We start from the raw sequence: 22,848 nt of genomic DNA, 5'->3' as shown, positions 1-22,848 counted from the left end.
TACATTAGTGGATGTCTAACTTTGGCTTGTGACAGTGAAAAGACTAGGCCAGTAGAGGATTTGGGCTTGTGACAGTGAAAAGACTAGGCCAGTAGAGGGCTTGGGCTTGTGACAGTGAAAAGACTAGGCCAGTAGAGGACTTGGGCTTGTGACAGTGAAAAGACTAGGCCAGTAGAGGACTTGGGCTTGTGACAGTGAAAAGACTAGGCCAGTAGAGGGCTTGGGCTTGTGACAGTGAAAAGACTAGGCCAGTAGAGGGCTTGGGCTTGTGACAGTGAAAAGACTAGGCCAGTAGAGGGCTTGGGCTTGTGACAGTGAAAAGACTAGGCCAGTAGAGGGCTTGGGCTTGTGACAGTGAAAAGGCTAGGCCAGTAGAGGACTTGGGCTTGTGAGAGTGAAAAGACTAGGCCAGTAGAGGGCTTGTGACAGTGAAAAGACTAGGCCAGTAGAGGGCTTGTGACAGTGAAAAGACTAGGCCAGTAGTGGGCTTGTGACAGTGAAAAGACTAGGCCAGTAGAGGGCTTGTGACAGTGAAAAGACTAGGCCAGTAGAGGGCTTGGGCTTGTGACAGTGAAAAGACTAGGCCAGTAGAGTGTTGCCGTGTGTGTGTGTCATTGGTGGGTGTTACCATTAAAGGTTGATAGAGGGGGTTCCTTTGCATCTGTGACAGCGGCATGGGCAGCGCCTTTCTCCATTTTGAAGTAGTCCAATTCTTCTTCTACGAGTCGGTAAACAAACAGATATGGTGCATACTGCCACCAGGAGTGTGTCGTCTGAACAGATATAAAGCCAAGGTTTGTATTTATAGCCACCTGTAGCTATGGAGGTTTGCTCAGGAGCAATGTTCCCTCAAAATGGCCACAGTTTGCCTACCCGGCGAGCAGCGCAGCTGAATCGGATGCACCTACAGCCAACAGCCCGGGGCGAATAAAAAAATAAATAGAAACACAAGGCTTTATCATCGCTAGGAATGCCTCGGAGATCGACCAGTCGATCGCGATCAACCGGTCGGTGACCACTGCTCTCGAAAGATGAGTATAATCTGGTGCATTTCTCTGTGGGCTGATTTTTCTGCGCGGCAGCCTCGGGGCTACTGTGCGCTCGCAGCTTTGAGGGAACATAATTGGAGTATAATTGATTGGCTGATCTCTTTTGATGACCTGGATGGAATTATGTGATCCTTCCTTAACCCATAGGAAGTCACACACAGTTGACTACTTCAAAATGGTGAAAGTCCTCAGTGGCGTTGCCCATGCTAAAACAGGCTATAGGCCCTAGAGCTGTCTAAGTCTATGGGTGTTACCTCCTTCTGCTCCACCTGCAGCGCTGACTTGAGAACGTCCCGTAGCTGAGTGAGTTGCTTCCTCTCCTCGTCCTGGGCCTGCTTTATCTGGAGAGGTCACAGCAAGGTCATACACAGCTCATACAAAGGTCACAGGTGTCATACAAAGTCACACAGAATACTTTTGAGGAATTCAACAGGAAAAGCAAGTTCTTACATACCCATAAAGATGTCAACAGTAGTCTTGAGGAACTCACCGTGTGTAAGTCTGTGGCTAGCTTCTCTATGGAGGGTTTGAGGTTGTCTACTGCTTTCAGCCCATCCTGAAAGAAACTAAAGAGAGAGACAAATCTACATCAGCCGTTTTCCCCACGAGGTGAGCATTTGGTCAAATACAAACTTTCAATGACTTCAGGACTTACTTGCACTGTGCATGGAAATATTTGATGAGATTCTGGAGTAGATCCACCCCTTTCTTGATCTTGATCTCATTCACTTTAAGAAGATACTGCGAGACAGAATTTCACGATGTCAGCAAACCCACCACTACATCTCTGGACTTGACTCAATCTGGCAACCCAGGCCTGAGCTCCACCAATCTGACAACCCAGGCATGAGCTCCACCACTTTCCTTACCCACCTCACACATCTGCAGCTGGAAGAACCTCCTCTCCTTCTCCATCTCCTCTGCTATCTCCGACCCGCTGATCACAGTGCGGATCATGCCGTGCTGCCGCGCATGCTCCTTCTTCTCCTTCTCGATCTTAGTGCTAAGACAGGAAGTTACATCATTCGGGGTCAAAGTGTGGCATTTCCAACCACAGAAACAAACACAAACGGACAGTACACCAAACAGGAAATATACAGAGGAGGGAAGGGGGAGCTGGGGGGGCCCAGCATTCTTTTCCATTTGCTAACTAGCTTAGCCTATTCCCCAATAAAAAGATGCAGCATTTGGCTCCTCCCATAAAGAAGCTTAAGGAGACTCAAGTGACGCCGGTTTTCCTTCAGGTTTGAGAGCAGACGGCCTCTCACTCATGCGTTTTGTTATGGGTGTTGGACTACGGTGATGAGGGCCTATCACTAAACCAACGTTAATGACTCATTCGTTTTTTGGCACCTCTGCCTGCATTCAGTCAACAGGTTGGATCATTTGGAAGCATCAAGACACAGACACAACAAGGCCATTCCAAACGAATCAGAAACAATAAACAAAATGAAAAACAGATCATATCAAAACAGACAGACAGAGAGGGGGGCATCAAACTGATGGCAAAGTGGTGTGTGAATGCATGAGCCAGTGCTGTGGTCTGCTCCTGTAAGGCTGCGTAACCACAATGTTAATACAGCCGTAATGTACAAATTACCTCGACTAACCTGTACCCGCACATTGACTTCGTACCGGTACCCCCTGTATATAGCCTCATAATTGTTATTTTATTGTGTTACTTTAGTTTATGTAGTAAATATTTTAACACTATTTTCTTAAAACCGCAGTGTTGGTTAAGGGCTTGTAAGTAAGCATTTCACGTTAAGGTCTACACCTGTTGTATTTGGTGCATGTGACAAATACAATTTGATTTGATTAGGGCTGTGATGATACAGGTATCACAATATTTTTCCCATGGCAAAAAAAACTAATATTAAGCAGATCAAACTCTTTGGTCCTTTAAAAACCTGCTGTGTAAAAAAGTCTGTCTATTTCAATCTGATTGGCCTTCAGGCCCGTCAATCACCCGCTGATGCCAACCAATCAGGGTGCTTGGATGCACTCCAGGACCCCGCTTCCTCACCCTATACAGAACCAATCAGTCGATATAAATCGACAACAATCATCAGAAATCAAACGACATGAATCAGACAGTGGGGCGCCGCCTGACCCACTAGTCGGTCAGAAGGTTCAAATTAACGTTTCATATCGTAATGTCCAAGTAGGCGGTAATGATCATTTTTATTGTGCTGTAACTGAAACTAGAAGAAGATCTTCTGATGTCCTTTCCCTTCGTCAAAGGTACGTAATGGATTTTTAAAGTGTTTTTACCCCGGGATAGCCCGCTAAAATGTCTTGAGTGCAATTCGATCTACAGTACATCTACACCACGATATGAAACGTTGATTTGAACCTTCTGACCAACTAGTGGGTCAGGTGGCGCCCCATTGTCTGATTCATGTCGCTTGATTTCTGATGATATCAGTCGATATAATCGACAACTTGGTTCTGTATAGGGTGGCTTCCTACAGATCGAGTAGTGTGTCCTTACATGCCATTGGGAGAAGAAGTGCTGGTGTCCATTGACAAACCAGAAGTACATAAACATCTTCAAATGAATGCAGCTGTGTCCGGTGTGTGTGTGTGGTAGTGAACAAGTTGGAGTAATGGGCCTCAAAATCACATTCTAACCAGACAGCACTATAGAGGCAAGAACCAAACCAATCAGCATTAGGTATATATCGGGTGAGGGCATATCCGTCCAACCACTCAGAAGAGCTCCAGCTAGATGTTTTTTCACATTCCTAGTTCTCGCTGGATTTAAATGTTGTACGTAAAATATTGTGTGCTATAGCTTTAAAAATAAATAAATGTGACTCTGGATGACAACATAATTATGTTTGTTTCCACCATTACGGCTGTTTTCCTAAAGAAGTTACATCCGCTTCGTGCTTTGATTCATTGCCGCGAAACTAACGAGTATCGCGATATTGGTATAGTGCCTAAATGTTTTTTAATTTTTTTATTCAACCTTTATTTAACCAGGTAAGCTAGTTGAGAACAAGTTCTCATTTACAACTGCGACCTGGCCAAGATAAAGCAAAGCAGTGCGACACAAACAACAACACAGAGTTACACATGGAATAAACAAGCGTACAGTCAATAACACAATAGAAAAAAAGAAAGTCTATATACAGTGTGTGCAAATGGCGTGAGGAGGTAGGCAATAAATAGGCCATAGTAGCGAAGTAATTACAATTTAGCAGATTAACACTGGAGTGATAAATGAGCAGATGATGTACACGTAGAGATACTGGTGTGTCAAAGAGCAAAAAAGTATATAAAAACAATATGGGGATGAGGTGGGCTATTTACAGATGGACTATGTACAGCTGCAGCGATCGGTTAGCTGCTCAGATAGCTGATGTTTAAAGTTAGTGAGGGAAATATAAGTCTCCAACTTCAGCGATTTTTGCAATTCCTTCCAGTCACTGGCAGCAGAGAACTGGAAGGAAAGGCGACCAAAGGAGGTGTTGGCTTTGGGGATGACCAGTGAGATATACCTGCTGGAGCGCGTGCTACGGGTGGGTGTTGTTATCGTGACCAGTGAGCTGAGATAAGGCGGAGCTGTACCGAGCATAGACTTATAGATGACCTGGAGCCAGAGGGTCTGGCGACGAATATGTAGCGAGGGCCAGCCGACTAGAGCATACAGGTCGCAGTGGTGGGTGGTATAAGGGGCTTTGGTAACAAAACGGATGGTACTGTGATAGACTTCATCCAGTTTGCTGAGTAGAGTATTGAAAACTATTTTGTAGATGACATCGCCAAAGTCGAGGATCGGTAGAATAGTCAGTTTTACTAGGGTAAGTTTGGCGGCATGAGTGAAGGAGGCTTTGTTGCGAAATAGAAAGCCAATTCTAGATTTGATTTTGGATTGGAGATTTTTAATATGAGTCTGGAAGGAGAGGTTCCAGTCTAGCCAGACACCTAGGTATTTGTAGTTGTCCACATATTCTAGGTCAGAACCGTCCAGGGTAGTGATGCTAGTCGGGCAGGCGGGTGCGGGCAGCGAACGGTTGAAAAGCATGCATTTGGTTTTACTAGCGTTTAAGAGCAGTTGGAGGCCACAGAAGGAGTGTTGTATGGCAATGAAGCTCGTTTGGAGGTTAGTTAACACAGTGTCCAAAGACGGGCCAGATGTATACAGAATGGTGTCGTCTGCGTAGAGGTGGATCAGGGAATCACCCGCAGCAAGAGCGACATCACTGATATATACAGAGAAAAGAGTCGGTCCGAGAATTGAACCCTGTGGTACCCCCATGGAGACTGCCAGAGGTCCGGACAACAGGCCCTCCGATTTGACACACTGCACTCTGTCTGCAAAGTAGTTGGTGAACCAGGCGAGGCAGTCATTTGAGAAACCAAGGCTATTGAGTCTGCCGATAAGAATACAGTGATTGACAGAGTCGAAAGCCTTGGCCAGGTCGATGAAGATGGCTGCACAGTACTGTTTTTTATCGATGGCGGTTATCGTTATCGTTTAGTACCTTGAGTGTTAATCTAACATCTACTGCTCTTCCAAAATACCTTAATCATGCAGTTACTCCTTCAGCATTGTGACTCGTGATGCCACACCAATTTGATTAATAAAGGCACTTAAAGAAGTCACAGTTCCTGCTGCTGCTCCACAAACATTTATCTGCCGCAGGCAAAGTCATCTGGGTTGTATTCAGTCATTTTGTGTGGCTTCCTTTTTTGGTCTGAAACTGTCATACGGAAACACTTCAAGATGAGACTTCTTTCATTAATAAAACCTCTACAAAGCTAACACATTAATAGAGCCACATGTAGCGCAGTCGCCACAAGAGCCATGAAAGACGGTTGACACAGAGATAACAGATCAACTGGAACTCAAACTGTAGGGACAACAGCAGGGTGCTTGCAAACAAGTTTAACCATATACACTCGTACCCGTATACAGGTTGAAAATGATAGATTTGGGCACTGATAAACGACTAAATCGGAACCCAGTGGCTGTACAGTAACATGCTCTACATGAGGTCACAGCTCTGGCTCTGCACGTCCCAGCGCTGCATGGGTTTTGACTGACAGACGTTCTGAACACCTCGCGCGACAAGCAGTTACACACCCCCATCCCTCATGCTAATTTAGCAACTTTTGCAAATGTTTTGTCTGAGTGAGGGAAATGCTGTAAATTAAGAGGACTTTATGTATTTTGAAAGATGATATGTTAATGATTCTAATAAATACAGCTTTGATGTCATATAAGCAAGCCAAACACCAGTGAATCAAAATGTGAACTTCCTATTTTCTTATCATAAAACTCATGTCATATACAATGTCAACGTTTATGATCACTGTGTTTGAGGTACAGTTACAAGATGACATGGCATCATACCCTGGGGTGTTCTGAACAGAATGAGTCTGTTTGTCTATTTGGAAGAATATTTGCAGCGGAACACACACCTGAATGCACTCAGGACTCCTTTCTATGCGCACCAAAAATATTATCCGTTTCCCTGAATTGCATTGTGAAAGCCTAACATTAATATCGTATTTTATAATTTAGCTAGTCATGTTGGCAATAGAACAGGCTTTCAAATGATGCTTTCTCTAATTTATATAAAGGCACAGCTAGGAGAGCTCAAAAAAAGCACCTTATAGTTGACTCTTCTTTGAATCATAAAAGTGCATTGAAATTACTTAGGAACTGTGCACACTTTGGAGAGTTGTGTGGCAACTTGGAGACATCAGGTAGTCCCTCGCACTCAAACTCTTGTAATTGTTTGTCTTATGTTGCACCTACCCCATATTATCCAGGAGTAGCCTTATCATGTTACTGAATGTATCCAGAGTATTTTCTGATTTTGTTATCAACAACGTAATTAGCGGTTGTGTCCTCACCTTTGGTCTAATCATTTTCCCATAATCTGGAAACTGTTCCCTTTCAATTGCTACCATGGTTATGCATGTTTTTTATTTGTCTTCTGTAAGAGACATTTAAATTTACCCCATCCTTATAGGACAATTCCCATGAGGGTAAAGGGTTAAGGCAGTCGGGGCCAGAGTAGAGTTTGAGGCAAAGAGTCTCATCGCTTGTGTCTGTGAAATATGAAAGGCGTTATAAATCCCAGACGAAGAGATTAGAGAGATTATGGAGATGTGAGAACCGATCGGATTGTGATCGGCAAACCTCAAAGAACATCAGAGCAGATGGGACAACGATGTTCTCGATCAAGCATAGTACTGCCCTCCATTGATAGCAGACTAGCAGAGAGGGGAGGGGGCATCAATGGAGGAATATAAAATGGGGTCAAAGACGTCAACATGGCATCCGGTTGAACTTTGAACTTGGTACAAAGTCAGTACTGTCTCGTCATCAGACTGGTGTTGGAGAAGAACATGTATTACCCTTTCAGTATAGAATGTCCTTAGCAGCTTGGAAAATATATCAGTGTGCTATAAAATGTCATATACCGCTGGCATGCAAAATCACAATGACGTCAGTGTGGATAGAGGGGTGTACAGAAGGGATGATTTGTTATTGAGGGTGTATTCATTAATTGATGACCACAAGGTGAGGTTGGTTGGGAAATGGTGATTATTACAAGCACAGACAAGGAACAACACAAATATCACATTGCATCTCATTCAACATATTGCCTATGCATTTGATGATCAAATTGGACTACACCGATGACAATTACTGTATACGGTCAAATGCATACTATTATGATAGCACCAATATCTAAAAGGTTATCAAAATGCTTGAACAGATTGCTACCATAGTATAAACTAATGGACCAAAAGACTATGGAATGACCATCTGATTGTCTTTCTACTCTACGCTAATAATGTGAATGGGCCAGAACCTAATTTCATATTGCTGCTAGTAAAATATTAAAATCCTTACACTTTCGTTTCGTAGTCTTTCCAGGCCTTATCAAAAGGCTTTTTCAGGTCCTGTGAAGAAAAAAGCAGAAAAAAGCAAAAAAAACAGGTGTCAACATTTGAACTTAAATTCAGAAACAGAATGTAGACTAATGATGATCAGATGAAGCAGATGCTAAACTACAGGACTGTTATGCTAGCACAGACTGGAATATGTTTCGGGATTCTTCCGATGGCATTGAGGAGGACACCACATCAGTCACTAGCTGCATCAATAAGTGCATCGATGACGTCGTCCCCACAGTGACTGTACGTACATACTCAACCAGAAGCCATGGATTACAGGCAACATCCGCACTGAGCTAAAGGGTAGAGCTGCCGCTTTCAAGGAGCGGGACTCTAACCCGGAAGATTATAAGAAATCCCGCTATGCCCTCCGACGAACCATCAAACAGGCAAAGTGTCAATACAGGACTAGGGTTGCAAAGAGTCGGAAACTTTCCGGTAAATTTCCAGAATTTTTCCAGAAAGTTTACCTGGGAAGTTAAGCCCTGGAATTTGGGGAATTTTGCTTAAATTCATCAATAAAGTTAGCTTATAACAGTGAACCTTTTTTGTGGGATACACATAAGGCAATTCTAGGTCTTGTGACATATTTTGGTTAAACAATCCACAATTCAATGGAATTGCAACCCTCTGCATGCACAGTGCATTCTTCCATCGCATGTGCAGCTGATTCTCAATATCTTGCACACTAATGAGATGCTATTGAGCCCACACTACTACACAGTCTGAGCCAAGGACTACATGCTTTCTGGTAAGTTTTGATTACAATACTGGGTGGGGTGAATATATTTTATATGACATACATGATTTTTGGTTAACTAGTAAATAGTAGCCTACAGCAAAGTGTGTTTAAATCATTTCTAACTTGTTAACAATTTCTGCTAGTTAGTTTTTGCTACCATGTGGGTTTTAGCTTGCTGGAGCCTGCTAACTGAGGAGTGTCAATGCATACATTTCCATACATGTTTAATTTTAAAACATTTATCTTACAAAAGGAGGAATTGTATTTTTAGTTTTTTTACTCATTTTATTTCTAATCCTTACAGGAAAATGCCACGGGCACTATCTGATGCGTGGAGACATTTCACTACAGCTAATGTAGAAGGAAAAGCTGTGTACAATTGCAAATGCTGTGCCAAATCATATGTGAAGAATCCAACAAAGATGCAGAATCATCTGGCCAAGTGTGTTCCCTCAGCGCTCACAACAAGCAACCTCTGACAAAAGTCCCTTTATTTCTATTCGAGGTAAAAATGATGAATCAGATACCTTATCGATAGCAACAGCTCATGGTCCTCCTGGATTCAGAAGTGTTTTTGACTCAATGGAGGAACGTAGTCAGAGAAATGCTGATGAATGTCTTGCTCGAGCTGTGTATGCAACTGGTTCACCTCTGATGCTCACAGGCAATGTGTATTAGAAGAGATTTATGAATGTTCTTCGCCCAGCATACACCCCTCCAACCAGACATGCTTTATCTACTAATTTGCTGGATACAGAGTTCAACAGAGTTCAAGTGAAGGTCAAGCAAATCATAGAGAAAACAGACTATTGCAATCATCTCTGATGGGTGGTCGAATGTTCGTGGGCAAGGAAAAATGTACTACATAATTTCCACCCCTCAACCAATATTCTACAAGAGCACAGACACAAGGGACAACAGACACACCAGTCTCTACATCGCAGATGAGCTGAAGGCAGTCATCAATGACCTTGGACCACAGAAGGTATTTGCACTGGTGAGAGACAATTGTGCGAACAAGGCGGCTGCTTGGTCTAAAGTGGAGGAGTCCTACCCTCACATCACACCCATTGGCTGTGCTGCTCATGCATTGAATCTGCTCCTCAAGGACATCATGGCACTGAAAGCAATGGATACACTCTACAATAGAGCCAAGGAAATTGTTAGGTATGTCATCAAGTTATAGCAGCAATCTACCTCACCAAGCAAAGTGAGAAGAATAAGAGCACCACATTGAAGCTGCCCAGAAACACCCGTTGGGGTGGTGTTGTCATGTTTGACAGTCTTCTGGAGGGGAAGAAGTCTCTCCAAGAAATGGCCATATCACAGTCTGCCGATATAGACAGCCTCATCAAGAGGATGTATTTTGAGAGAGAGAGTGGTAAGCAGCCTGAAACTCCTGAAACCTACAGCAGTAGCCATTGCATGGATTGAGGGAGACAATGTCATCCTGTCTGATGTTTAGACTCTGTACGAAGAAATTCGTACTGCCCTGCCCACGTCACTGTTGCTCCAAGCAGAGGAAACTGCAGTTCTGAAATACATCAAAAAGCGTGAAGACTTCTGCCTGAAGCCCATACACGCCGCAGTGCACATGTTGGACCCCAAGAATCCTGGCAAGAGCATCCTGTCTGGTGCAGAGATCAACAAGGCCTATGGTGTCATCACTACCGTGTCTCGCCACCTTGGCCTGGATGAGGGCAAGGTTCTTGGCAGTCTGGCCAAGTACACTTTCAAGCAAGGGCTTTGGGATGGAGATGCAATATGGCAGTCGTGCCAACATATCTCATCAGCCACCTGGTGGAAGGGACTTTGTAGATCTGAGGCTCTTTCCCCTGTTGCCTCCATCATCCTCCAAATCTCACCAACATCAGCCGCCTCAGAGCGCAACTGGTCCTTGTTTGGGAACACACACACCAAAGCACACAACAGGCTGACCAATACAAGGGTTGAAAAATTGGTGGCCTTCCGGGCCAAATTGAGGCTTTTTGAGCCTGACAACGAGCCATCCTCAAAACGATTGGAAAGTGACAGTGAGAATGAGGCCTCAGAGTCTGCTGTTCAAGAGGTGGACATTGAGGAGGTCCAGGGAGAAGACATGGAATCCTGAGAGGAAGACAACCAAAGCTTTAGTTTGTAGACCATCATTTTACAGATGTATGTTGAAAACGTTTTTGGGAGATTTGATGGATCATTGGGGATCATTCAATATTCCCCTTCTTTTGTTGTTCAGTGAAATCATTCTATGTGAAGAGTCAACTCATTTAATTAAAGTTCAATTCGTAACTAAATCGTTTTTTAAATTTCTATTGGAAGGATTTAATCATTTGCAATTATGTCTACTTATGATAAGGTAAAATGTTTATGTCTCCATATGATATGGTAAATATATTCAAAGCAAAAAACATCTACATTTAAATGGTATTAATATTCACTTGCAAATATTTGCGTTAATTCACAAATATTCCCGTTAATTCCCATGGAAAGTTTCCCCCTCTGAATATTCCCCAAAATGTGCAACCCTATACAGGACTAAGATCGAATCATACTACCCCGGCTCCAACGCTCGTCGGATGTGGCAGGGCTTGCAAAAACTATTACAGACTACAAAAGGGAAGCACAGCCAAGAGCTGCCCAGTGACACAAGCCTACCAGACGAGCTAAATGACTTCTATGCTTGCGTCAAGGTAAGTAACACTGAAACATACATGAGCTGTACCAGACAACTGTGTGATCACGCTCTCTGCAGCCGATGTAAGACCTTTAAACAGGTCAACATTCACAAGGCCGCAGGGCCAGACGGATTACCAGGACGTGTACTCCGAGCATGTGCTGACAAACTGGCAAGTGCCTTCACTGACATTTTCAACCTCTTCCTGTCCGAGTCTGTAATACCAACATGTTTTAAGCAGACCACCATAGTCCCTGTGCCCAAGAACACTAAGGTAACCTGCCTAAATGACTACCGACCCATAGCACTCACGTCTGTAGCCATGAAATGGTTTGAAAGACTGGCCATGGCTCACATCAACACCATTATCCCAGAAACCCTAGACCCACATTAATTTGCATACCACCCCAACAGATCCACACAACTGTACAAAAGGAACACCTATGTGAGAATGCTATTCATTGACTACAGCTCAGCGTTCAACACCATAGTTCCCTCAAAGCTCATCACTAAGCTAAGGACCCTGGGACTAAACACCTCCCTCTGTAACTGGATCCTGGACTTCCTGACAGGCCACCCCCAGGTGGTAAGGATAGATAACAACACATCCGCCACGCTGATCCTTAACACTGGAGCCCCTCAAGGGTGTGTGCTCAGTCCCCTCCTGTACTCCATGTTCACTCATGACTGCACGGCCAGGCACAACTCCAACACCATCATTAAGTTTGCCGATGACAAAACAGTGGTAGGCCTAATCACCAACAACAACGAGACAGCATATAGGGATAATGTCAGAGACCTGGCCATGTGGTGCCAGGACAAGAACCTCTCCCACAACATGATCAAGACAAAGGAGATGATTGTGGAATACAGGAAAAGGAGGACAGAGCACGCCCCCATTCTCATCGGCTGTAGTGGAGCAGGTAGTGGAGCAGGTTGTGATACAAACCTTATAAGAAAACATATAGGCCTATGGGCTAGGCTACATGAGGTGTACGACTATGATTCGAAAAAGTAATACAAAGAAATACTCAGTTTAAGGCAAGAAACAATGTATCATTCACAAGTGATAATATATAATTCACAAGTGATAAGCTAATAGTCACCCATCAGACTTTTCTCGATTTAATCTTGTCGTTACATATACTAAATAACGTGTGTGAAATGTGTTTTGATTTAGAATGGACCATTATCATGCACCAGTCTCGAAATAGGGGCGGGGGAAAAATGTCATCTCTGCACTTAAATAGTGAATGGAGGATGCTTTTCCTGTGGTTCATTTTCATGCCAGCCTGGCAGGCTATACTCCTGTTGTGAAGACAAGCAATGTGGCGAATATTTGCTTAATATTAGGAAAGTTGAGAAATAAATATTGTAAGCCTAAAGAAAGTTGATGGGACCCTACTTTTTTAAAGAGTCCATCACTCTTTTCTCACGCAATTTCATAGCCTATAGAAATGTTGCGCAACATGAGCTCATGGGCTCTCATGAAGTGTTTGATTCGATTTGATTTGATGTCAGAGGGATTAGAGGGACAATAGAGTGCTGAGTACCAGGCAGTTTGGTAGGCTACTAATGACCATCAGCAGCATCAGAGCTTGGAGAAGCCTAAATACCGTTACTAAACAGTCATGTGGAATTTGACTGCCTTCATGACTTGTGACCGCCGGTGTGCCAGTAATACGGTCAACGCAACAGTCCTACTCATGATTAAATGTTTTAATATTTCTCTTAACCACAATCCTTGGATGTTTCTTTGGAACCTTGGTGTTCATGGTTATGGTGACAATATTATGGTCTGTCCAGCCCACTGGCATTGATCTGGCTTTTAAGCATTGCAATGGTATATTACAGAAGATCAGATCAATGCACGCGTCTGAACGGTGACCTAACTTAGTAGTATCATTAACCAATTGTTTCAAACCACAGCGCTCGGCATATGTCATTAATTTAGTTATATTTGAAATATTATGATCCTTCCAATTTATATTAAAATCACCCAAGATAATTACATCTCTGTTGCTATCTGTGGCCTGCTCAAACGCAGTGCATAAGTAATCCAGATAGGACACCTTAGAGCTAGGAGGTCTATACACACATCCTACCAATATGGGTGCCTGGTGAAGCGGATGTACTTGAGCCCATAGTGCCTCTATTTGACATATATTGTCATCCCTCTTAAAGGGTATATGATTCTGAATGTACAGTGCTACACTCCCACCATTCCTATTCCTGTCCCTTCTAAGTAGACTATATCCATGAATGTTAATTTGGCCATCATTAACAGATGCATCCAAATGAGTTTCGGTCAAAGCTAAAATATGAATATTATTTATGTTGACCAAGTTAAAAAGGTATTTTGACCAAGTTAAAAAGGTATTTTGTTAGGAAGGCTAACCTTAGCTATACGCAGCCCTTTACTTGTCAAGTGAAGATCGATAGACCATGTATTTGTTATACTGTAGTTGAAGTTGTCATGACACAAACTCAGATTTGAACATTGGATTAAAATAGCCAGGGAGTTACTCAGTGTCCCGACCCTTTTTTTTGGTTTTCGCCTAAAATTTCTCCTAAAATGACATACCCAAATCTAAGTGCCTGTAGCTCAGGACCTGAAGCAAGGATATGCATAACTCTTGATACCATTTGAAAGGAAACACTTTGAAGTTTGTGGAAATGTGAAATTAATGTAGGAGAATATAATACATAGGATCTGGTAAATTATTTTTTTGTTTTTTTGTTTTGTTCCATCATCTTTGAAATGCAAGAGAAAGTTTCAGATTGATCCAGTGAAGCATTGCAATACTGCACCGTATTTTGTATCAAGTCTGCCCAAATGTGCCGAATTGGTCAATTGATACATTTTCGAGTACATAACTATAGAGAATGGTAATACAATATGGTATGGTATGATATGGTAATACAACATTTAAGTTTACAAACTCCCAGGAATGTCATACATGATGGTGGATCATTAGCTTATACACTAACTTTCACACATCTAGATGGCCGGGCGGGGAGTGTGTGGAGACAGCAGGGGTTCAAGCTGTAGAACCCAGTTCCTACATTTGAATATAAAAATGTTTTTTTAATCAAACAAAACTATGCTACAAGAGTCCCGATACAGTTGCCTGTTCATGTAAAGTTTATCCATCACCAAGGAGACTCGTTGGTTCAGGCAACGCTTTTCTTTCATGATGGGATACTGTTTATTTCTCCTTTCATTGATCTCCGTGGGGAAGTGATCATTCATTCCAAAATCAGTGTTTCTGAGTTCTCTGCCCCTGCTCTTCGCCATTTCCTTTTGCTTAAAATGTTCAAAACATGCAATAATAGCCCGTGGCCTTTTCCAGAGGCCTTACCCATTCTATGGACTCTGGAGGAAGGGACATTACGCACGACATCTGTGGGCACGACATAAAGTCTCAGACAGACAGTGTCCTTACAGCCTCTGCTGTTGTCATTCTCCGGTATCCCTGAAAAGATGATTGTCCCGCATTGATCGACACTGTACATCAAGCAAGGTTCTTTAAGTTGTTTGTTCTCCCTTTGCATTACCTCCACCTTGCCATGAAGAGTCCACAGTATCTTTCAGCACTATGTTCTGTTTCCTTAGATCATCAATCTGACATTGGCTGAATTTTAGACTGGCACGTAATGCATTGTTGTCCTCTCATAGTATATTCAAGACATCAAGTTTGGCAAGCCTTTCATTGATGGATTTCAACAAGTCAACATCCATATCCGGAGAAGAAGCCAGATGTGGAGGTCCTGGGCTGGCGTGGTTACACGTGGTCTGCGGTTGTGAGGCCGGTTGGATGTACTGCCACATTCTCTAAAACAACGTTGGAGGCAACTTATGGTAGAGAAATTAACATTACATTATTTGGTAACAGCTGTGGTGGACATTCCTGCAGTCAGCATGCCAATTGCACACTCCCTCAAAACTTGAGACATCTGTGGCATTGTGTTGTGTGACAAATCTGCACTTTTTAGAGTGGCCTTTTATTGTCCCCAGCACAAGGTGCACCTGTGTAATGATCATGCTGTTTAATCAGCTTCTTGATATGCCACACCTGTCAGGTGGATGGATTATCTTGGCAAAGAGTAAAATGCTCACTAACATGGATGTAAACAAATTTGTGCACAACATTTGAGAAAAATAAGCTTTTTGTGCATATGGAACATTTCTGGGATCTTTTATTTCAGCTCATGAAACATGGGACCAACACTTTACACGTTGCGTTTATATTTTTGTTCAGTATATTTCAGACTGACATGTCTTAATTTCATGTTCTTTTTTTAATTTTGGGATTGTGTGTGTATTGTTATTGTATCGTCAGACATTGCTGCACTGTGGGAGCTAGAAACATAAGCATTTTGCTGCACCTGCGATAACACCTGCAAAACGGTGTACGCGACCAATAAACTTAACACTGTTTCAGTGGCTGCACCACTGAACAGCTAAACAGATTTCCCATCGTAATACGGTAGCGTTCAACAGCTGTTCGATCAAACGCTAGATTATGCAACCCTTTTCCAGCCTGCACCAATGAATAAACAGTGATTAGGGACAAACAAAAACAGACATTAACGGCTGAAATTGTGTAATTTTCTCTCCATACACTGCAGCGGTGGCCATAATTGCTGCTTCTGAGGCCGATGAAAATACTGTTAAACATGATGAGATGGATTAACTGATTGTACTGCTAATTTGTTTCATTATTGTGGATTTTCTGACTGCATCCTGATCACTAACTTCAGAGAGCACTGGTTGCTACAGTGATGATTTTGCTACAGTGATGATTTTCTAAATGTTATTGCTCCTTTCTGCTGAAACCTTAAAATGTAACAGTGTTTTCAAATCATTATTTCAGTGGCCGCTATAAAGGCATTTTTATAGTGTCATTAACTGGAATTAAAAAAGGAGGCGATATAAAATGTGACGCATCCTGGAACAAAAGCGCATTTTTCTAAAGCTTTGTTACAATAAATGTACTACCGCATTATTACAATGAATCTGGAGCTATTTTGCCATCATATTAAACATATTGCCTGAATCTCATTTTTACAGCTCTAGGATGCATCCCAAATGGTACTCCCTGGTTTAATTTATTCTAGACTTCTTCACTACTGTCCTTATCTTAGTGAACATGGTCAATAGCCACCAGTGGCCTCTAAGGCTTCAAATGTGAAGTGTACTTTCCAGTGCTTCAGAATGGAATGGCTCCACTGTTGCGGAGGTGCACTAGTGGTAGGCCTACATGCCTGTCCAGTGAATTGGAATGTGACCTGTAAGGGCATTTTCAAGACCTCAAACCTAATCATAAAAATGACAGATTTCAACCTCAACCTGTTCTTGCTGCGGTCAAGAGCACCTGTTAAAAACCCATGATTTATGATGCTACCACTCCCTAATCTGTTCTTGGTGAGGAATAAAGGTGAGATCATTCCTTCGGCAGAGGTGCTAGGAGCTAAAATGCTCAGTGATCATTCCGTGTGGGCGGGTGGGTTTCACAACTCACTGGCCCACTATGGGGGGATCATCTGGTGTCACGTCAGTCGGGACTCAGGATCTACCCACTGCTTGTGTGTGTGTGTGTGTGTGTGTGTGTGTGTGTGTGTGTGTGTGTGTGTGTGTGTGTGTGTGTGTGTGTGTGTGTGTGTGTGTGTGTGTGTTCATAGATACAAAGGATCAGAAAGTTTAGCATTGGAAGGGATGACGTCATCCCAGTGTCCAGTCCAGTCCGTAAATCCCCATGGCTCTGGTGTTTGGTGGCCTCAGCACTTTCCACCAGTCTGTTTATGTTCAGTGTTTGGAGTTGGAAGGTGGGTTAGGTGGAGCCCAGTCAGCAACAATAACCTATACACCAAGTAAGAGGGCATTAGGCAGCACTTTGCCACAGACAGACAGGGAGTGTATGCTGTGTCATCGTTAGTTGTGTCCTATTCCAGTTTGGACTAAGGAGATTTCAGTAGTACTTCACATACAGTGTATGACGTTCCAACTGAAGTACCTAACCAATATGAATCTTGGCTTACTTTAAGCTTTCTAGGGCTGTCTTTGACTCAGTAGAAGCAGACTGGACCCAGGCTAGTGTAGCCAGAAACACTGTAACCTTGAACACACACCCACACATATGCATGCAGGCACATAGGCCTACACACACGCACGCAGGCAGGTAGGCATGCACGCATACACGCATACACACATGAATGCATATACGCAAACACACACACTGAGCTCACAGCGCCGCAGGTCAGGAGTGTATGAGTCATTCACCGTCCATACGGAAGTAACATCAAAATTCCAAAGTGAAAGGAAACCGAAAACGCAGGGGTCCTAACCTCATAACCCCACAGAGCAGCATGTCAAATCCTCAACATCCTTTCCCTGTTGAGGTGGGAACAGCAGGAAGAAGAGATGAGTGGAGCGTAAAACAGCCTCAAATTAGTTTTGAACTAAATGGTTATGGTGTGAAAGCCCTGTAATCTCAGCTCAATTACTGTCAGTCTCCCATAGGAACGGCTAAGTACCATCCCAGACCGCAGTCACTGAAAATATACGAGCCAATGTCAAGCTAATGTTGTCGACTCTACAAAGTGCTTTAACCGTCTCTACAAAGTGCTTTAACTCAACCCCCAGCCATACTTACACAATGCATTTACTGAACAGTATTCATGTTTGTGACATACTCACAATGAACATAAGACTATTGAATCTGACGTGGTCTCCTCTTGATGATATCCAGGTGATTTGGGAAATATAGCAATACAATCATGGGAGCAGGAAGGACAGGAGAGTCTGTTTTATGTTTGAGTCAGACTAGATGAAACCCCAAATAGGCTAGAGCGGTGTGTCTGGGATGGAGGGTCTCTCTCTCTCTCGCTCCCTACCCAACACTACTCAGGCTGGTCTAGAAGCCTTCCTCCTGCTCTCCACAGGTACTTCCCCTGGGAGAGGAAAGGAGGAATAATGATGAGAAAGTGATGGGGGATAGCGAACGGTACGCATTGCAAGCTGGGATGGAAAGTCTTCAATTGTCACTTTGTCTCTCACTCACACACACATACTTTCTCTCTCTCTCCCCTCCCTCAGTGGTAATGGATAGACAGGATAAATGAGTCAGAGCAGAGCACCATGACTAGCACCACATTAGCCCCATGTCAAGAGTGTAAGGAGAGTCCCCAGTCACCATGTCAAGAGTGTAAGGAGAGTCACCAGTCACCATGTCAAGAGTGTAAGGAGAGTCAACAGTCACCATGTCAAGAGTGTAAGGAGTCACCAGTCACCATGTCAAGAGTGTAAGGAGTCACCAGTCACCATGTCAAGAGTGTAAGGAGAGTCACCAGTCACCATGTCAAGAGTGTAAGGAGAGTCACCAGTCACCATGTCAAGAGTGTAAGGAGAGTCACCAGTCACCATGTCAAGAGTGTAAGGAGAGTCACCAGTCACCATGTCAAGAGTGTAAGGAGAGTCACCAGTCACCATGTCAAGAGTGTAAGGAGTCACCAGTCACCATGTCAAGAGTGTAAGGAGAGTCACCAGTCACCATGTCAAGAGTGTAAGGAGAGTCACCAGTCACCATGTCAAGAGTGTAAGGAGAGTCACCAGTCACCATGTCAAGAGTGTAAGGAGAGTCACCAGTCACCATGTCAAGAGTGTAAGGAGAGTCACCAGTCACCATGTCAAGAGTGTAAGGAGAGTCACCAGTGGGGTAGTGAGCAGATCTGCACCATTCTCCCTCTCTGTCAGTGTTCACAGTTCAGAGGCCTACCGCTTCACTCTCGGCAGTGAAGAGAGGCTCTGTACACATGTCTGATGTAGCCTGTCGATGCCAAAGTTACAACGGAGAGAGAGAAAGACAGAGGGAGAGGGCAAGGGACAGAAACAAGAGTGTCCTCCAAGAAAGCAAGAGTCCTTGGAGAATATATGAGTGATGAGAAGCCATGGGGTAACTAGGGACTACTGTAGCTAGCTAGCGACTAGGAGAAAGAGAGCGAGAGAGAATGAAAGAGGGAGACAGAGCGAGACAGACAAAAAGAGAGAAAGATAGAGGGTCATTAGTGCTAGTACACATCAGACAGTGGCACTTATGACCCACGTGGTTGTGGTGCAGAGGTCAGAGCAGAAAGTAATGAGTGCTGATGGGATTAGAGGCCTGGCAGACTGGAGGGGTGTCTGGGCTAGGCTGGGCCTGGTAGACTGGAGGACTGGAGGGGTGTCTGGGCTGGGCTGTCTGGGGCCGGCCTCCCATTGATATAGACAGGATTCTGACTGCATTCCTGCAGTATGCTGTCTGCCCCATCACACGCTGGCTGGCTGACTGGTTTGTCTTGGAGCTAGTAGAATGAGTGTGCTGGTCCCAGACTTGACATGTGTGATGGAGTGTAGTTAATGTGTTGGCTAGTGCAAGAGTGGTACGCTGTTTATAGTTTCCACCCCCAACACACACACAGGAAATCATGGGGTCTGAGGTCACACTGTACCAGCAGGAAAACACTCATCTCATACAGCTTCTCTGTTCTCTACCAGGTACAAAACATTGCTAGTACCTAGTAATTACCATCACACACACAGAGTTGTGTGAGTTACCACAGTCCAGCAGGGTAATAGGAGAACCTTTACCTTCATACAAATCCCTAAAGAGGGTGTCCGTGTCCAACAGAAAGACACGGCGGATAGTGTCCGTGTCCAACAGAAAGACACGGCGGATAGCGTCCGTGTCCAACAGAAAGACACGGAGGATAGTGTGAGTGTCCAACAGAAAGACACGGCGGATAGGGTGAGTGTCCAACAGAAAGACACGGCGGATAGGGTGAGTGTCCAACAGAAAGACATGGAGGATAGTGTGAGTGTCCAACAGAAAGACACGGCGGATAGGGTGAGTGTCCAACAGAAAGACACGGAGGATAGTGTGAGTGTCCAACAGAAAGACACGGAGGATAGTGTGAGTGTCCAACAGAAAGACACGGCGGATAGTGTGAGTATCCAACAGAAAGACACGGCGGATAGTGTGTGTCCAACAGAAAGACACTGAGGATAATGTGAGTGTCCAACGAAAGACACGGAGGATAGTGTGAGTGTCCAACAGAAAGACACAGAGGATAGTGTGAGTGTCCAACAGAAAGACACGGAGGATAGTGTGAGTGTCCAACAGAAAGACATGGAGGATAGTGTGAGTGTCCAACAGAAAGACACTGAGGATAATGTGAGTGTCCAACGAAAGACACGGAGGATAGTGTGAGTGTCCAACAGACAGACACGGCGGATAGTGTGAGTGTCCAACAGAAAGACACGGCGGATAGTGTGAGTGTCCAACAGAAAGACACGGAGGATAGTGTGAGTGTCCAACAGAAAGACACGGAGGATAGTGTGAGTGTCCAACAGAAAGACACGGAGGATAGTGTGAGTGTCCAACAGAAAGACACAGAGGATAGTGTGAGTGTCCAACAGAAAGACACGGAGGATAGTGTGAGTGTCCAACAGAAAGACATGGAGGATAGTGTGAGTGTCCAACAGAAAGACATGGAGGATAGTGTTCCTCACCCCTTTGACTCCTTTCAGGTCTCCTTTCAGCAGGCTGTCCAGAGGGAAGGTGATGATGTTGTTCATGTTCTGGAACTGAATGGACACAGTGGAGAGAAGCTTAGGTCAGAGAGGGTTTAACACAAGCATGGGTGAATAGAGATAACCAGAGCTGTTGCGTGCTGTTTAAATGTCCTCACCTTAGCTGGTTGTGTGTTTTCTGTTTGTGTATGTGTGTGTCGGTCTGTTTTCAATGTCCTTTTGTAAAGACATTACCTCTGTATACGGTACAACGGTGTGTTGAATTTCCTCTAAAGCTGACATCTACTGTGGAATTAAAGGGATATGCAGTGTTTTGGCAAGGGTGTGGTGGGGGGGTGCACTGCTACTAGCATTAGCTCAATTACATGCCAGCTGTTCCCATAGGCTTCCAGTCATTGAGACAACAACTATCCATTTAAAAGCGCATCTCAGCAGAAATGTGTATATATCTATCTATCGATATATATATTTACACACACATACATAGAGTATCAGTCAAAGGTGTGGACACACCTACCTACTCATTCAAGGGTTTTTCTTTATTTTTACTATTTTCTACATTGTAGAATAATTGTGAGGACATCAAAACTATGAAATAACACATATGGAATCAAGTAGTAAACCAAAAAGTTTTAAACAAATCAAAATATATTTTATATTTGAGATTCTTCAAAATAGCCACCCTTTGCCTTGACAGATTTGCACACTCTTAACATTCTCTCAACCAGCTTCATGACGTAGTCACCTGGAATGCATTTCAATTAACAAATCAAATTCAAATCAAATGTATTTATATAGCCCTTCTTACATCAGCTGATATATCAAAGTGCTGTACAGAAACCCAGCCTAAAACCCCAAACAGCAAGCAATGCAGGTGTAGAAGCACGGTGGCTAGGAAACAGATTTGTTAAAAGTTTGTTAAAAGTTCATTTGTGGAATATCTTTCCTTCTTAATGCGTTTCAGCCAATCAGTTGGGTTCTGACAAGGTAAGGGTGGTATACAGAAGATAGCCTTATTTGGTAAAAGACCAAGTCCATATTATGGCAAATAAGCAAAGAGAAACAGTCCATCATTACTTTAAGACATGAAGGTCAGTCAATGCGGAAAATTTCAATAACTTTGAATTAGAGGTCGACCGATTAATCGGCCGATTTCAAGTTTTCATAACAATCGAAATCGGTATTTTTGGACACTGATTTGGCCGCAACTTTTTTTTACACCTTTATTTAACTAGGCAAGTCAGTTAAGAACACATTCTTATTTTCAATGACGGCCTAGGAATGGTGGGTTAACTGCCTTGTTCAGGGGCAGAACGACAGATTTTTACCTTGTCAGCTCGGGGATTCAATCTTGCAACCTTACGGTTAACTAGTCCAACGCTCTAACCACCTGCCTTACATTGCACTTCACGAGGAGCCTGCCTGTTACGCGAATGCAGTAAGAAGCCAAGGTAAGTTGCTAGCTAGCATTAAACTTAATCTTATAAAAAACAATCAAATCAATCAATCATAATCACTAGTTAACTACACATGGTTGATGATATTACTAGTTTATCTAGCGTGTCCTGCGTTGCATATAATCGATGCGGTGCGCATTCGCGAAAAAGGACTGTCGTTGCTCCAACGTGTACCTAACCATAAACATCAATGCCTTTCTTAAAATCAATACACAAGTATATATTTTTAAACCTGCATATTTAGTTAATATTGCCTGCTAACATGAATTTCTTTTAACTAGGGAAATTGTGTCACTTCTCTTGCGTTCTGTGCAACAGAGTCAGGGTATATGCAGCAGTTTGGGCCGCCTGGCTCGTTGCGAACTGTGTGAAGACTATTTCTTCCTAACAACAACTTCGCCAAACGGGGGATGATTTAACAAAAGCGCATTCGT

General features: G+C 43.5%; 1 protein-coding gene across 1 annotated transcript in view; it reads right to left on the bottom strand.

Moving 5' to 3' along the window:
• Window positions 1-22,848, bottom strand: part of LOC120060188 (arf-GAP with SH3 domain, ANK repeat and PH domain-containing protein 2-like) — a 102,768-nt gene that overhangs the window by 26,477 nt on the left and 53,443 nt on the right. Inside the window, exons 4-9 of the mRNA XM_039009323.1 lie at window positions 20,937-21,011; window positions 7,930-7,979; window positions 1,923-2,052; window positions 1,705-1,790; window positions 1,540-1,615; window positions 1,304-1,390 (exon numbers count right to left, since the gene is read on the bottom strand). Coding sequence (XP_038865251.1) covers window positions 1,304-1,390; window positions 1,540-1,615; window positions 1,705-1,790; window positions 1,923-2,052; window positions 7,930-7,979; window positions 20,937-21,011 — 504 coding nt within the window. The remainder of the gene's footprint in view (window positions 1-1,303; window positions 1,391-1,539; window positions 1,616-1,704; window positions 1,791-1,922; window positions 2,053-7,929; window positions 7,980-20,936; window positions 21,012-22,848) is intronic.

Source organism: Salvelinus namaycush, chromosome 15, assembly GCF_016432855.1.
Source record: "Salvelinus namaycush isolate Seneca chromosome 15, SaNama_1.0, whole genome shotgun sequence".
NCBI classification, from domain to species: Eukaryota; Metazoa; Chordata; class Actinopteri; order Salmoniformes; family Salmonidae; genus Salvelinus; species Salvelinus namaycush.
The sequence above is the reverse complement of the archived record's forward strand: the minus strand, read 5'-3'. Positions and strand labels throughout refer to the sequence as shown.